At 36.6% G+C, this 15,619-nt stretch overlaps 2 protein-coding genes across 3 annotated transcripts; both read left to right on the top strand.

Moving 5' to 3' along the window:
• The first annotated feature begins 327 nt into the window (after positions 1-327).
• mtrfr (mitochondrial translation release factor in rescue) lies at positions 328-2,411 on the top strand. Its single transcript, XM_026940013.3, has 2 exons — positions 328-673; positions 809-2,411. The coding sequence occupies exons 1-2, from the start codon at positions 404-406 to the stop codon at positions 1,037-1,039; spliced, it is 501 nt and encodes a 166-aa protein (XP_026795814.3). The 5' UTR covers positions 328-403; the 3' UTR covers positions 1,040-2,411.
• A 6,878-nt stretch (positions 2,412-9,289) lies between these two features.
• On the top strand, positions 9,290-15,010 carry rilpl2 (Rab interacting lysosomal protein-like 2). 2 transcript variants are annotated; one of them, XM_026940068.3, is made up of 5 exons: positions 9,290-9,511; positions 9,615-10,189; positions 10,455-10,606; positions 11,217-11,354; positions 14,133-15,010. In XM_026940068.3, exons 2-5 carry the CDS (start codon positions 9,896-9,898, stop codon positions 14,152-14,154), a joined length of 606 nt encoding a protein of 201 aa, XP_026795869.3. In that variant the 5' UTR covers positions 9,290-9,511; positions 9,615-9,895; the 3' UTR covers positions 14,155-15,010. The 2 variants fall into 2 exon arrangements, with proteins under 2 accessions (XP_026795869.3, XP_026795870.3); XM_026940069.3 differs by having other exon boundaries at positions 9,302-9,511; positions 10,458-10,606.
• Positions 15,011-15,619: the final 609 nt, after the last annotated feature.

Raw genomic sequence — 15,619 nt, forward strand, 5'->3', positions numbered from 1 at the left:
CAGTACTCAGAAGAACGCAGACGTGTTTGTGCAATGAGTCCATTCCACTCATAGCCAAGCAGTGGCACACCTGAGGTTTAGCTTTTAGTTTCACTGCATCAGATTTGCAACTTTTTTTTTTTTTTTTTTTAAGAGATTACTTCCGGGTCATCAAAAAGTCGCTGCCTTGTTGTTTAATCTCGGCATATATATTAACTCACTCATTAAGTTTCATTTAATAAAGCATGTAAAGTTCCATGTTTTCTTAGCACTGTAATAATAATAATAATGTAAGTGTTTTCCTTATCGAGATTTAATCAAGAATTGTGAATATTTGTGATACTGGCCAATGTTTGCGCCAGCGTTTCGTCACTTCCGTCACTTTCCATACTTGCTGCGTTATAATGCGCAGTGATCACGCAAAATGTCACCGAGGACCTTTGTCGTGCGTGTCTTATTCAGCGCAAGACTCACAAGGGAGTCTCAACGACATTCTCAGTTTTGCCTCAGTCAAGCAGTCGGTTGGCCCAGCATTCAGGCAGCGGGGAAGAAACAACGGTTTGACCTGCCGTTGTTAAACGAAGTAGACTTGGAGGAACAGTTCGTCCGTGGCTCCGGACCAGGCGGACAAGCAACTAACAAAACCAGCAACTGTGTGGTATTAAAACATATCCCGACTGGTGTAGTCGTAAAGGTATGTTCCTTGTTTTATGCAGCTTTTCCTGGTCTAAACATATATCATTGCGTCTGGTCAGCTCTCGTCCGTAAAGTGTTCTGTCTGAAGTGTGTGATTTCCCGGCACCAGTGTAAGATGGACTTTCTCCTGCAGTGTCACCAGACCAGGTCGGTGGAGCTGAACAGGAAGCGCGCACGAGAGATCCTGCAGGAGAAACTGGACGTTATTTACAAAGGGGAAGATAGCGAGCTGCTAAAACAGAAGGAAGAGTCCAGGATAAGAAAACAAGTAAAACGAAAGAAAGTAAATGAAAATATAGAAAAAAAGAGACTCTTCAAAAAAATACTAGCGACTGGCTTAAAGCAAGAAGAGGAGAGTGAATGAGATTTCTAATTACTAATTGCTAATCTCTCTTGTGCTTCTATTCTTCTATTGCTCTGATTTTAAAAGTTAGACTTTCATTTTATTAAGTTAAATATTATGGTTTCCAGTTCTCACTATCTCTGTGCCTGTGCTCTTCCTCTTCTTCGCTTCACTTCTAAACATAATGGGTGATTAAGTGTACGAACAAACCTAAAGTGCTGCATTGAGGTCAGCCAGGAACCAAACATTACTGCTAATTTTGGTAGACTTTACATTTTACTCTTTTATCCGAAGTGACATTTGTTACAGATACAGCTGAGCAGTTGATGGGTTAAAGACCTTGCTCAAGTGCACAAGAGTGACAGTTTGGCAATGCTGGGATTTGAACTCACAACCTTCCAATCAATAGTCAGTTGCCCAATGCAACTTGTCTACAGTAATGTTATACAGCATTCTACGAGTCTTGATTAAAAATACAGTACTGAGGCTTGGTTAAAAATACAAGTAAGTACAAGTGTGTACAGTTTTTTTTTTTTTGTTTGTTTGTTTTTTTATAAACAGACTACTTTGATATTTAAGAAATAAAACACAACATACTTGCTGCTATACAAGAATGATGCATGCTGGAAGTGATTTAGATCTAGATTTATAGTTTATAATTTATAGGTAGATTTAATGTTGTGGAACATCAGAGAGACAAGTTAATTCCTGTTCTCACCTATGTTATAGCTGCAGTAAAAGCTGCGATTCCCTCACCAGCCTCTCTCTCTCCCTCTCCCTCTCTCTCAAAATTTTTTTTTTATCATTTTACTGTCATTTTACTGAGAAGCCAGAAAGTGTAACCTCCTCTGTCCTGAAGACCTTCCTGAGCTGATAAACTTTGCAAAGCAGCATGGCTGTTACAAAGCCATTACAAAGCCCTTACAACTGAGACTCTTTCCACATTTTTTCTCCTAACAAAAAAATGTCACCACACCAACAATTATAGGTTTTACTTTAATACATTTTTTAAAAATCCATTTATTATTGGTCTTGTATTATGTGGAGCATCCACTGTACAAGTCCCTGTGTATGAGTTGTAAACAGACACAGTTATGTATTAGAATGAGCACAGTAATATTTACTGTGTTCATGTTCATGTTATGGCCGGAGCTACTTTTCAAGCTGTGCTTTTATACAAAGAAGTAATAATTGTTTTCCATATTCCAATAGCTTAGAGGCTATTGTGTTTCAGCCTTTCCATAGAAGATTTCCTCCAAGCACAGGTTGGCCTGATTTCATTCTTCAGGATTCTATGATGTCTAACAGCTCAGCATATTTATTCTGAGGCACTTGTGTTCTGCTGGTGTTCTTCTAAAAAATAAATAAATAAATAAATAAATTTTTTATATAATTTTTGTAAAGGTCATCATTCTGTTAAAATTTTGGACAAATACAATTTATTATGTATGGGCTTTCTTCTTTTTTTTTTTTTTTTTTTTTTTTTTTTTTGATTACCGTTTTCATGAAAAATATAAAGATATGACTGGTTGATAAAGGGTTAGCATTGTAGTGAGTGCAGTCAGTGCAATTAATTACTGATGGCAAAATGAAGCCATGAAGCTACCAAATGTTAAAAATGTTAATTACTTCAGCTTTTAAGTGCACAATAGTGGCCAAAACGATGAAGTGCAGTGGATGCTGGATGCTGCAGTGAGGTTTTGGGTTCCAGCTAACAAATCTGTGCATTGAAATCTTTTTTTTTTTTCTTTCTTTCTTTTTTTCATTTAACAACTGCCAACATTACTTAAGGTTGTGTATTACTTAATAAAGAATCGCCTTATATTTTATTATAGGCAAAGCTAAGCTCTTAGACATTACTAATACAAATTTCTTAGAAATAGAAAACCTTATTTGTTGATATGAGTAAAAATTTCCCAAAAACTTCTGAATGCGCTTGTTTTGTAGTTGGTTCCACAATTACAAAATGTCAATTTGAATCAATTTCCAAAGCAGTCATGTGGTCATTGGCCATGTGTTTTTGGCACAACTAATCATGCACTAATCAGTTTCGAAGCAAAGGGTTTTTTCTTTGACACATGCCTCAGTATTAAGGTGGCATCACTACAAGTAATTGAAAATGACATTAAGTACATACACACAAGTGGAAATCCAAAAGATGTTGGTCCAAAGTCATTCACAACTGACCTATAAGACTACAGTGTTACTACAGATGGAGACTTGGAATATAGTTATGGCTATTACAGTTAATATTACACTGAATGAAAATAAAATCCATAAATTTGAATTAAAGCAACTATGAATAATATCTGTGTGATTTATCTTTCTTATTTTATTTTGCTATGACAGGAATCCGTTACATTTCTGTGCTTAAACTGGTAGATTGGAAAGGGATATATGAATGGCAAGCTCATAATAGCCCATATCAATGGATATGAATCTTGCCCCATCTACCCTACACACATAACAAAATGAATATCTGAGAAAACAGATTTACACACCCTTGTTAAAAGTGCGGGTTTTCGTGATGTAGAAACTGACACCAAGATAAATCTTTGTGGATCTTTTTCACTTTTAATGTGATGTAGCAACAAAATTCAAGTGAAAAACAAATAGAAACATTTTAGGGGAAAAAAGTTACAATAACCTGGTTACATAAGTGTTTACACCTCTTAACAAAGTATTAGTTAAAGCAGATTTACCAACTTGGCACATTTTGATTTAGCAATTGCTTAATTTTATGGCAAATTTTACTTACTCTTTCTTGCAAAAATGCTCCAGATCTATCAAATTGTGAGGGAAACTCTCCCATGCAAGTAAAGTCTGTGGCAGTGGGGGTGTGGTCAGGCGTCAGCTGTAGACAGAGAGGAGGTGGATTGAACTGGCAGGTAACACGTGATGTTTCTCACTTGTGTCTTGTTACTGCCAGTCTACTTATTTGTTTTTCTTTGTGCTTTCAGTGACAGCCGTAACCAGAGAGATAGTGTGTGATCTAGCTGGCAGAACATGCAGAATGCACAGACACCCCCCCCCCCAAAAGAACTTGAATGGAGCGAAAGCCGCAAGTTCGTGACAGACAATTTTTTTGTTGATTTGTACTTTTTTGTTGAGTTTTTGAAAATTCACTGAAAAGCACGGTATGAATAAATGGAGCCTGGAGCTCTGCTAAAATTCCAGCTTTCGATAGGATTTAGGGCTCTGACTAGGCCATTCCAAAACATTGTTCTTCATATTTTGAAGCCATTCCTTTGTTGACTTGGATTTGTTCTTTGGGTTGCTATCATGTTGGAAGGTAACGTTTTTCTTCATCTTCACCTGTCTAACAGAGGCCTGCAGATTTTTTGCCAAAATAGAGGGAAACATGGATAGCTCCAAATAACAATCTATCTTGACTAGAGCCCCAGTCCCAACTGAAGAGAAGCAGCCCCATTGCATGATTGCTGTCACATACCAGGAGTGACTAGTACTTGCCTGATATTCCTGCAGCTCCTTTAATGATGCCATGGGTCTCTTGGAAGCCTTTTCTTGTCCTTTTGTCTATTTTGGAGGGACCTCCTGTTCTTGGTAATTTCACTGTGGTGCCCCATTTTCTCCACTCCATTCTCCATGATGGCCTTGACTGTGTTCCATGGTACATCTACGGTTTTGGAAATTTTTTTGTACCCCTCTCCTGAACAATACCTTTGGACAATGAGATCCCGTAACTGCTTTGTAAGCTCTTTGTGGCCCACGGCTTCAGCAGAGGCATGATACGAAGATGTCAAGTAAATGGAGTCTGTTGATGTAGATCACATCCATAAGACATTAGAGACAATAGGTTATAAAAAATGTCCTGAAATTTTGGAAGCATGTCTGTCTCCCTCGGATACTTTTTGTTTACAGCATAGCAGCACCAGTCAATATGGATGATGCTTTGAGACCCACAGTACAATATTACAACCCCTGTTAAAATTGCAGGTTTTGGTGACGTAAAAAAAAATGAAAACAAGTTTAATCATGTCAGTTCTTTTTTCACCTTTAATGTGATATAGTGATATAAAATTCAAGTGAAAAACAAATGGAAATGTTTTTTAGGGGGAGAAAAAACTTACAGTAACCTGGTAGTCGCTCCAAAATTGATGGACAAGAAGAAAACTTATCAAGGAGACTGCCATGAGACCTGTGGCAACATTAAAGGAGAATATCTGGCAAGTACTGGTCACTCCCTGCATGTGACAACAATCTCTCGTATTGTTCACATGTATGGCTATGGGGTAGGGTGGCAAGATGGAAGCCCATTATCATGAAAAAACAAACAAACAAACAAACAAATAAAAAAACATCCAAGCCTGCCAAAACCACCCCAAACCATATGGCAAAATGTTATAAAAGTGTTAGAACTTTTTTTATTAAAAATGTGTTAGAATGTGTTTGGATATAATTATAAAAAATATGTTTGGGGAAAATCATGACATCTTACCCAAAGGTGAGGCATGGTGGTGGCAGCATCATGTTATGGGGCTGCTTCTCTTCAGCTGGGGCTGGGGCTCTGGTCAAGATAGAGAGAATCATGGATAGCTTCAAATACCAATCTAATCCTGCAGGCCTCTGTTAGACAGCTGAAGATGAAGACAAATTTCACCTTCAGGCATGATAACGACCCAAAGCACCATATCTAAGTCAAAAAAGGAATGGCTTCAGAAGAAGATCAGTGTTTTAGAATGGCCCAGTTGGAGCCCACATCTAAATCCTATTGAAAACCTGTGGAATGACCTGAAGAGGAATGATGTGCACAGGAGAGCCCCTCACAATTTTATAGAGCTGGAGCATTTTTGCAAGGATGAGTGGAATAAAATTGCTAAATCAAGACGTCGTTATACGCTTACCCAAAAAGACTTGAGTGCTGTATTACAAGCAAAAGGTGATTTAACTAAGTATTCGTTAAGGGATATGTACACTTGTGCAACCAGATTATTGTAAGTTCTTCCCCCACAAAAAAAAACATTTTTCACTTTAATTTTGTTGGTTGCTATATCACATTAAAGGTGGAAAAAGATCTGACATGATTTATCTTGTTTTCATATGTTTACATCACAAAACCTGCAAATTTTGTTTTAAATATGTTTTTATTGAATTTTGAATTCAAACAAGCACAAAGAGAAAGCTAGGTAAAAATATTAAAGATGAAGGTAAAAAAGAAAAAAAAACATTGAGGGGGAGAGAGGCACAAATCCTCAACGTTCAGTCAAATTCTCTTCATTCAGTTTTATTGTGGTACATGAAGTTGATACAGACAGAAAGAACATCATATCATATACTCTGATTAGTTTCTCAATACTCCTTTAGGGGAAACTCATTAATAGAGTAGTAGGATAGACCTGACTCTATGGAGTTAATATAAGGCTTCCATACTTTATAGAATTGTTCTGTTCTTCCATTAGTAACACAAGTTAAATATACAAGTGGTAATAATTCTTTTAAAATTTTGTGCCACCCCTTCACGGTTGGACATTTTCACTAATCCACTGCAGTAGGATATTCTTTCCTGCTGAAAAGGTAAGTATATTGTATAACCTTATTTTATTTAGTGATGTTACTGCTCTACTAGGAAGGCCTAAGATCAAAGACAAGGGTTCTAAGTCCACCTTGTCTCCCAAAATATTGCCAATTGCCTGTGCTATCCTAGCCCAGTATTTGCAGCTAATAACAGGACCAAAGACAATGGGTGAGTGTCACAGACAGAATGGGCTGTCTGTGTCTTGCATTTAATGCATATTGGTGAAAGGGCATTATTAAAAGCATGTCTGCAGCTGGGTGAGATATATACGTCCTATGTAAAATCTGGTACTGTATTGCTTTAGTGCAATTACATACTGATATGGATTTAGCATATTTTCAGATATCATGCCAATCATCCTCACTGATTTTATGCCGACTTTATTCCAGCCATATAAAATTATTAATATCTATTGATAATTCCTTGTCCCATATACTATCTTAATATCCCAAATGTGGTATTCGAAGCCAAATATTCCTTCAGAGTATTATAAAATATATTCATGGACAATTTCACAGGTGTTTTTCCACAGGGGACTTAGAGATTAATGTAGTATCTTTCATAATATAATTCCTTATTTGCAAAAATAAAAAAAAAATCTTGTTTTGACAATTGATATTGTTGAGTCAGCTGCTCAAAAGACATTAAATCTGTGTCATTAAAAAGATCAGTTAACCTCTTAATACCTTTTAGAACTTATATCTGTAACTCCCGTTATAAAATCAGGAATCCCAGTATTTTAGATCCTGCCTTATTCTGTCAAACAAGGGAACAAAATTAGTTTTATATAACAGTTTAAATTCTGAGCTAATAAAAATACCTAAATACACAAATCCCTTAGGAGACCACGTAATAGGAAACTTAGGGTCTATTTCAGGCATAGTTTCCAAACTGTCAAAACCCCTGCCTTGTTCCTCTAAGCTATCCAATCTGAAACTATCTGCACTGAGGGCCTAGGATCTTGAACCAACATTTTGACCCATTTAACAAAATTTTAACCAAAATTAAATCTCTCTTGAACAGAAAATAAGTAAAAACACACAATCACAGGGCAAGTGTGCCGATCAGACCTGGATTTGGGGGCAGGAGAGTGATGAGCTCAGTCTAACTTCACTTGCCCTGCTTTAGTATTAATGTTGAGATAGTCTGGAATCCATTTTTCAAAGAAAGTAACGGGATTGAAGCCCTCCGTATCTTCCAAGAAACCAAACATGCACACATTATGCCGATGACTGTGATTCTCCAAATATTCTCTAATCTCCCACCCATATGTCTGATATTCGTTTCCAGGCAGTTCAGAAACAGAAAATGTTAGAATAATAAAATTCATCATGCAGCTCACCAGACTGGCTCTATGGCACCATCTTGCACCCCCAAAACCTACAAATATATATAGTGTTGGAAGCAGGAAAAATGTTCAGGATTGGTTTGAAGAACATAACAAAAAGTTTAAGGTGTTGACTTGGCCTCCAGTTTCCCCAGATCTCAATCCAATCGAGCCTCTGTGGGATGTGCTGGACAAACAAGTCTGATCCATGGAGGCCCCACCTCGCAACATACAGGACTTAAAGGATCTGCTGCTAAAGTCTTGGTGCGATATATCACACCTTCAGAGGTCTTGTGGAGTCCATGCCTTGATGGGTGACAGCTGTTTTGGTGGCTCAAGGGGGACGTACACAATATTAGACAGGTGGTTTTACCCAAACTGGACAATTGAGGATTAAGGGGAAAAAATCACCTGGTCTTTTCCAGTCTTCAACTGTCCAGTTTCGTTGAGTCTGTGCCAATGATAACCTCAAATTCTTGTTCTTGGCTTACAGAAGTGGAACCTGATGTGGTCCTCTGCTGTTGTAGCCCATCCACCTTAATGTTTGATGTGTTGTGCATTCTGAGATGCTTTTCTACTCAATACGGTTGTAAAGAGTGCTTATTTGAGTTACAGTAGACTTCCTGTCAGCTCAGGCCAGTCTGGTCATTCTCCTCTGATCGCTTTCATCAACAAGGTGTTTCAGCCTGCAGACCCTCCGCACACAGGATGTTTTTTGCACCATTCTGTGTAAACTCTAGAGACTGTTGTGTGTGAAAATCCCAGGAGATCAGCATTTTCTGAAATACTCAAACCAGCCCATCTGGTATCAACAACCATGCCACGTTTATAGTCATAGAGAGCACAATTTTTCCGCATTCTGATGTTTGATGTGAACATTACCCAGAGCTCTTGACCTGTATCGGTATGATTTTATGCATTGAACTGCTGCCACATGGTTGGCTTATTGGATAACTGCATAAATGAGCAGGTGTTCCTAATAAAGTGGACGGTGAGTGTATATGTCTAAATAAAAAATCTGGCCTTAACAATTCCAGTTTAAAAAAACGTAGAGTATGAGAGACTGGAAGACATTGTCATACTACTTGTACTTCGAGAACGCATGTTAGTTTTGACTATTTCATTTGTTTATTATTCTATTTCTGTATTAGTTTTAATTATATGTTCTTGCGCATTTTTTTTGTCGTATATTTTCTGCCATGCTGCTTCTCGAGCTTTGTTATTTGCCAAGGTGTTGCTTTTATTTGCAATGTTTTTATGCTCATCGTATAAGTTAATTATAAGGAGTTTCAGCAGGAGTGAAAAAGTGGCTCTCTCATTCGCTGCCACATCACTGCACTTCACTCGACTGCTAGGGCTATAGAGCGTGTGTGCGCGCGTGAGTCTCGACTAGCAAATACCGGCTTGAATTAGCAGAAACATGTTGCACCTTAATTTCGTTGATGGAAGTTACTGAGCCTAGATTTAGCTATTTTAGGAAACATAAAATATTTTAAAATATATATCAAATATTAAAAAAAATAGCAAGGCTATTTCAGATTACTCCGCTTTTATTACCTCGCTTCATGGAATAACGCCCGTACATGCGCTGCTGTTGTTTACACGTTCACTGCAGCAACGTCTTTCACTGGTGGGTCTCGCGTTAAGGATTGTGGGTAATGTAGTGCCTCACTGGCATCTTTAATTACGATTAAATTACTATTTAATCAAAAAAAAAATGTTTTTAATTGCAGATTGACAGATGGCTGACTGATGTGTTCTACATGAGCGTATACCATCGTTTAACAACCTCGTAGCTCATGGCGAGTCAATGTTACAGTTCTGTGTGGCAGAATGGCATCGGTACTTCCGGAACCTGACTGTTCAACTCCAGCGGGAACAAGGAAGGGGAAGTTTTTGCAGTAGTGTGGACTTTAACACTGGGCCACTAATGACCGTAGCCTATTACTTAGGTTTATTTTCATATTTGATTTAGAGCTATTACTTGTTTATACTGTGTACACAGGACACGGAAATGGGAGATTTGCATGCTGGATCACCGGTTCCTGCCTTTGAGAAAGACCCGTTGGAACTTGGGGTTGAAGATGTTTATGACATTTCATACGTCATTGGCAAAGACTTATTAAAAATAAACAGTGGTGGTCAGGAGGTCTCAGAATTACAATTCAAAATTGTCCGAGTGTTGGAAATGTTTGAAATAATGGTAAGTAAGTATAGCCTGTCGCTGGAGGAGCTGAGAATGGAGCGAGACAACCTGAAAGGAGAGCTGGACAGAGTTGTTGCGGGTTCGCATGAAACCGGTAACAATGTGAGTGTTCTTTAACACCATCGGCCTCATTGCGACTCAAACTGACGCGGTTGACCGGGTCTGTGAAATTTATTCTGAAAACAACCGTGTCGCAGGTGGTAGATACTAACCAGTGGAAACTTAAGAAAATAATTTGCCATACTCTTGCCATGCTCTAGCAACAGTACAACATACCTCTTTAATAAAAATCAAAAATGAATGAGTATAGTTGCATTGTTTAGTAACAAATATAAATACACAGAAGCTTTGATTATACCTCTTGGAGCAGATAATTGGGCCCGACAAGCTGGTGATAGATATGAAGGACCCAAACCGACCACGATTCACAATGCAGGAGTTAAAGGAGGTTCTACAGGAGAGGAACCAGCTTAAAGCACAGCTACTGGTGGCCCAAGAAGAGCTACAACTCTATAAAAGGTATGACACTATACCACAATAAGGTTCTAATGAATAAAATTGAAACAGGCTTTATATCGAGGGCGGCTCGGAGTCTAAGCCCCCCCTGTGTTTCAAAGATTTAAAAAAAAAAAAAAAATTCAATATAAAGTTTCATTTTTAGCATCCACATCTTTGTGGTTAACAAGTGTTTTAAGGAGGATTATTTTGGATTTTTTAAAAACTGCAGTCATTAAAAAAAATAAAAAATCACAATCAGTAATCAACTTAATTTGGGCTTAAATATTTCAGCCCATTTCAGTGACTCTTCTGTTAACTGTCATCAGTAGGCCTGTTACGGACTCGAGTGTAATGAAAGTAAATGAACTGGATCAGATAACCCTAACTCTAACCCTAGGTAATAATAGTAATAATTATTATTATCAACAAGAAGATCTTGGGATTTAATGTATTGGTTGAACCTATAAATTTAATTATTGAGCTATTGATAGTTATTAGATTTTAGCTCTCACATCTAATATCACCAGTTCTTTAACCAAGGTACAGGAACTCAAAAGCATTGTAGTGTCTTGTTAACTTAAGAAAGTAGACTGATTTTAATTTCAGTTACATTTACCTTTGCATTTTTCAGTGGTGTTTTACCTAAGCCAGAACCAAACATGGTGGAAGTAAATCTGGGGACTCCTTCCTCATTAGACCCCCAACTTTCTGTTCCTACAAAGGAGAACAAAGAACTACACAAAGAGGAGAGGACTACTATTCAAAAACTGTGAGTTTGAATACCAGCATTCTGCAATTCAAATAAACTTTTAGATTGTAAACCCATGAATTTCAAATAGACTACAACAGAAAATAGAAAAAGTTTTATCATAAAGATTTGCCCTAATTTAAGGATAAGATTAATATCTTCCCTCTCGCTATATGTAACAAGGTCAAAAGAAAAATGCTGTACAAAACAGTTTTTAAAAAAGTAAGCTATATAAGATAATTTTAGACATTTATTAGATATTTATACATATTTGGATGATTTGTGTGTTCTGTATTTTGAATGGAGTCAACTGAAATTAATCTCATATTATGGTATTTCTTTATTTTCATTGCTCTGATATGCACTATGGTTTACCAAGTTTGGTGGGGAGGAACAGAGGTTGGTGGCCTGCACAGAGCCCTGACCTCAACCCCAGTGAACACCTTTGGGATTAAGGGATGAATTGGTACACCAATTTTGGGCTAGGCCTTCTCACCCAACATCAGTAGCTGACCTCTTGTGCTTTTGTAGGTGAATGGGCACAAATGGTCATAGCCACGCTCCAAAATCTAGTGGAAAGCCTTACCAGAAGAGTGGAGGCTTCCGGTAATGCTTGATGCTTGATAAGCCTGGCTTTTTTCAAAAAGGAATCTGGTAAGATTTGAAGCTTAGCTTAGCTTGATGAATTCTATTGGCCAAGCCATGCGCTTTCGTAGTCCCGTTGGGGAGAAACAATACTAGGAACAATTGTTCCGTACAGTCAAAGGCAGTATAAAATCTGGCTATATAATCTTATATATACAGTTTGAGTCAGTTTAAACATTTAAATTGAGTATATTTAAATTGAATTTCCAACTTGTCTAATCTCTCTTGCCATTAATAAAACAAAATCCCCAACACAATATATATTTTTCCTTCACGTAGAATTTGATGATATATATATATCATCAAATTCTACGTGAAGGAAAAATGAAAATATTGAGTCACAATAGAAAACACAGAAAAACTCAGTAACATTTTATTTTTTGCTGTAGTAGCTACATAATGCATGATTAAATAAAAGTCTCTAAAAAAATGCACTAAGTAAAAATGTCCTTAAATTAGTCCATTTATAAAAAAATTAGTCCAATTACACTTTATTAGGATCACCTGTACACATATACATGTCCATATTCATGCAGTTGTCTAATCAGCCAAACATGTGGCAACAGTGTGTAATGCAAAGAAATTATGCAGATACAGCTCAAGAGCTTCAGGTAATGTTTGTGGCATGGTTGTTGGCATGGGCTGGTTTGAGTATTTCAGAAACTGCAGAGCTCCTGGTATTTTCACACACAACAGTGTCTAGAGTTTACACAGAATGGTATGAAAAACAAAAAACATCCTGTGCGTGTGTGTCGTGACAGTGCATTGTGCAATGCAAAAATGTGATTATGTACATTGTGGAAATGTGTGATTCACATCATGAAAATCAGCATTCTATTAATTATGCATGTATGCAGTTGCAATGTTTGAACACCTAGTTCCAACCATAGTTCCAGATTACAGCGACCAACACGCCTTATGTTATATGGTTACAAGACCACATTATAGCATTTAGAAAGAGCTCTTCAGCAGCTTTAAAACAATACCAAAGGTGTGGAAATCAGGCATTTTAGCTGACTTTGGAGCTCTATTTCTGCCACAGAGCTCATTATGTTTCAGTCAGTCAATTTTAAAGTCCCCAGGTCAGACACTTTGTTTATTCAATTAAAATTTTTGGCAGAATTTATACATTTATTTATTTATTTATTTTAGATATGGTGAACCTGTTGTACATTTTGTCTACAAAATTAAACTTCTGTTTGTAGCAATTTTATTATTTAGACTTGGACTTTTAAAATTGATATTGTTTTCTATTGTTTATGTTTCAGAAATTAAAGAGGAGTCTTTTCAGTCACAATTATCCTTCATTTAAATTTTGTTCAAAATATCCTGAGAATTGAATCAAATCAAAATTGTGAAGCCAGTGTCGTGAATTGAATTGAATCATGAACGGAGTGTATCGTTACGCCTTATAGACTAGTCAACCAATGCACGTTATATATACATTTTTTTAGTTCTTCTACACCATGGCTCTTCTTAAAGGTTAATTTCTCTGCTTTTTTTTGTCTTTTATATGATATGGTCATTGTCTGTGTAATTGTTTAGACTGTTAGTGTGTAATACACTAAAACAAATTCTTCATATGTGTAACATACCTGGCAAACTAAAAAGATTCACATTTCAAACTTACACTTGAGACAGGATACAGTTGAGAAGTTGAGTGTTGCTCAAAGACCCAACAGTGGCAGTTTGGTGTTGCTGATCAGTAGCCCAAAACTAGTGAGCCATCAATGGTCTTCAGTTCCTTGAAATGAATACTCTTTACTCAAGATAAGAGCATAATACTGTCTCAGAGTCTTTCAATACATGTACTTTGTGTAAAATTTTATTTTACTACCAAACTTATTACAAAAAAATGAATAATTAATCACCAGGATCCCAGGTTTGAAATAAAACCTAGAAATATTCTGTACAATATTTTTACAGGTAAATTAAATTTCAACACATTAGTTGAGAACTTACCTTTTACAAATTGTGAGAGTAGATTTTAAAAACTTAGATTAGTGCTGTGCAATATTTCTTATATATGTATACAGTGTGCTGTGAAACATATTTGCTGGATGACCAAATATTTTTGATAGGTGTGAAATATGGATAATTTAGGTCTTATATAGATAATCTTTCTCTCTCCCTCCCTCTCTCTCTTTTTCTCAGGTTCTCATTTAGAAGAAAATGACAACAGCATCTAACTTGCCTCTAGGGATCAGAAGCATATTTTCAAGGACTCTGACATCTTCTGTATAGTGTCCTAATCAACGGGACAATATGTTGTACTTTTGAAAAATCTTCCTCTTATGTGAATTTCTCTTTTTAAAAGCCATTTGTTCATCTAACAAATTAGTTACCTTTTAAAATGCTACATGCTTACTACAAGTTTCATCACTTACTGTTGCTTTACATTCATTTTGTTGATTGACAACTTATCAAATGATGTTGGATTTTAAAAAAAATAAATAAAAAAAGGGGGCTCCTGAGTGGGGAGCATTCACCCCGTTTTTGGGAGAACTCAAGTTTAACGGTGGCTGGGAGCAAAATTGGAAATTATCACTGGGAGGGATGCTATACTCCCTCTCCTGTCAATCACAGTGACACTTGGTAGTTGTGGGCATCTGTGAGCTCATGTATGCAAAAGATAGAAGATAGTGTTTTCCTCCAAGTGTGTTATGATGCCCTGCAACACCCCATGAGCAGCAGTTGGAAAAAGATGCAGTTGGAGCATGTTAGACTTCACCCTCCCAGTTTGTAGCTGTTATTTGATAGGGGAGAGTTGGCTGGTGGGTAGAAATTGGCAGGTGTCCAATTTGGGAGAAAATGGGGGGAAGGTCTGGAAAAATTATCCACACAGGATACTCAAGAACTAATACTTACTTGTACAGTCTTTTTCTAATTACAGGTATCTTGCGGCACCATTTTAAATAAAAAAAATTGATCTCTTGAAATTTAACAGGGTTTTTCTACCTAGGCTCTGCTTTATTAACAAAACTCAATGTTTGAAGATATAGTTCAAATTTAATAAAGACAAAAATTGCTAAGTGTTTTAACATTTTTCTTTCAATATAAGTTTCAACATTTATTATTGAATGATGATATAACTAAACCAATTTTAGTGGACAGAAAGAAAGAACAAACATTACTCTTTCTGGGCCAACTCTACACCTGAATACAGGATAGATAATCCAGATTTCCATTCTCAAACGAGAATAAATAGCAGGTATAATACATTCTTACAAGAAATGACAACTTGCTGGTTGATCATTTGTTCAGTTTAAGGTACTGGGAGATTCAGTGCCTTACAATGACATGAGTTAACACAACATGACATTTTGTATATTTAACCAGGTGTTTTTCTCTGTATAGAAGTTAATAATGTAGGCTCCTTTAAGCTATTATTGTTGTAAATTTAAACAAGGGTGGGGAAAGTATATAAACTTTATATGTGTTACAGCTGCAGCAGCATGGTAGAAGTAGGATCCAGATTTGTTAATTAGAGCAAGGACAAATCCAAAAAATAATAGTCGTAGAGCAGATAAAAATAAAACAACCAAACCCAATAGAGACAAAAAGGGAAAAATATTGAAAGGACAGAAGCCAGAAACCAAATTGGAAATTCCTAGCTTGGAAATTCTTATTTTAGTTCTTAT

Source organism: Pangasianodon hypophthalmus, chromosome 24, assembly GCF_027358585.1.
Source record: "Pangasianodon hypophthalmus isolate fPanHyp1 chromosome 24, fPanHyp1.pri, whole genome shotgun sequence".
Lineage (NCBI taxonomy): Eukaryota > Metazoa > Chordata > Actinopteri > Siluriformes > Pangasiidae > Pangasianodon > Pangasianodon hypophthalmus.

Coding starts and splice junctions, on each gene's coding strand:
- mtrfr (XM_026940013.3), top strand. CDS start 404: ATGTCACCGAGGACCTTTGTCGTGCGTGTCTTATTCAGCGCAAGACTC. Junction 674..808: donor CGACTGGTGTAGTCGTAAAG/GTATGTTCCTTG, acceptor TTTCTCCTGCAG/TGTCACCAGACCAGGTCGGT.
- rilpl2 (XM_026940068.3), top strand. CDS start 9,896: ATGGGAGATTTGCATGCTGGATCACCGGTTCCTGCCTTTGAGAAAGAC. Junction 10,607..11,216: donor GAGCTACAACTCTATAAAAG/GTATGACACTAT, acceptor TGCATTTTTCAG/TGGTGTTTTACCTAAGCCAG. Junction 11,355..14,132: donor AGGACTACTATTCAAAAACT/GTGAGTTTGAAT, acceptor TCTTTTTCTCAG/GTTCTCATTTAGAAGAAAAT.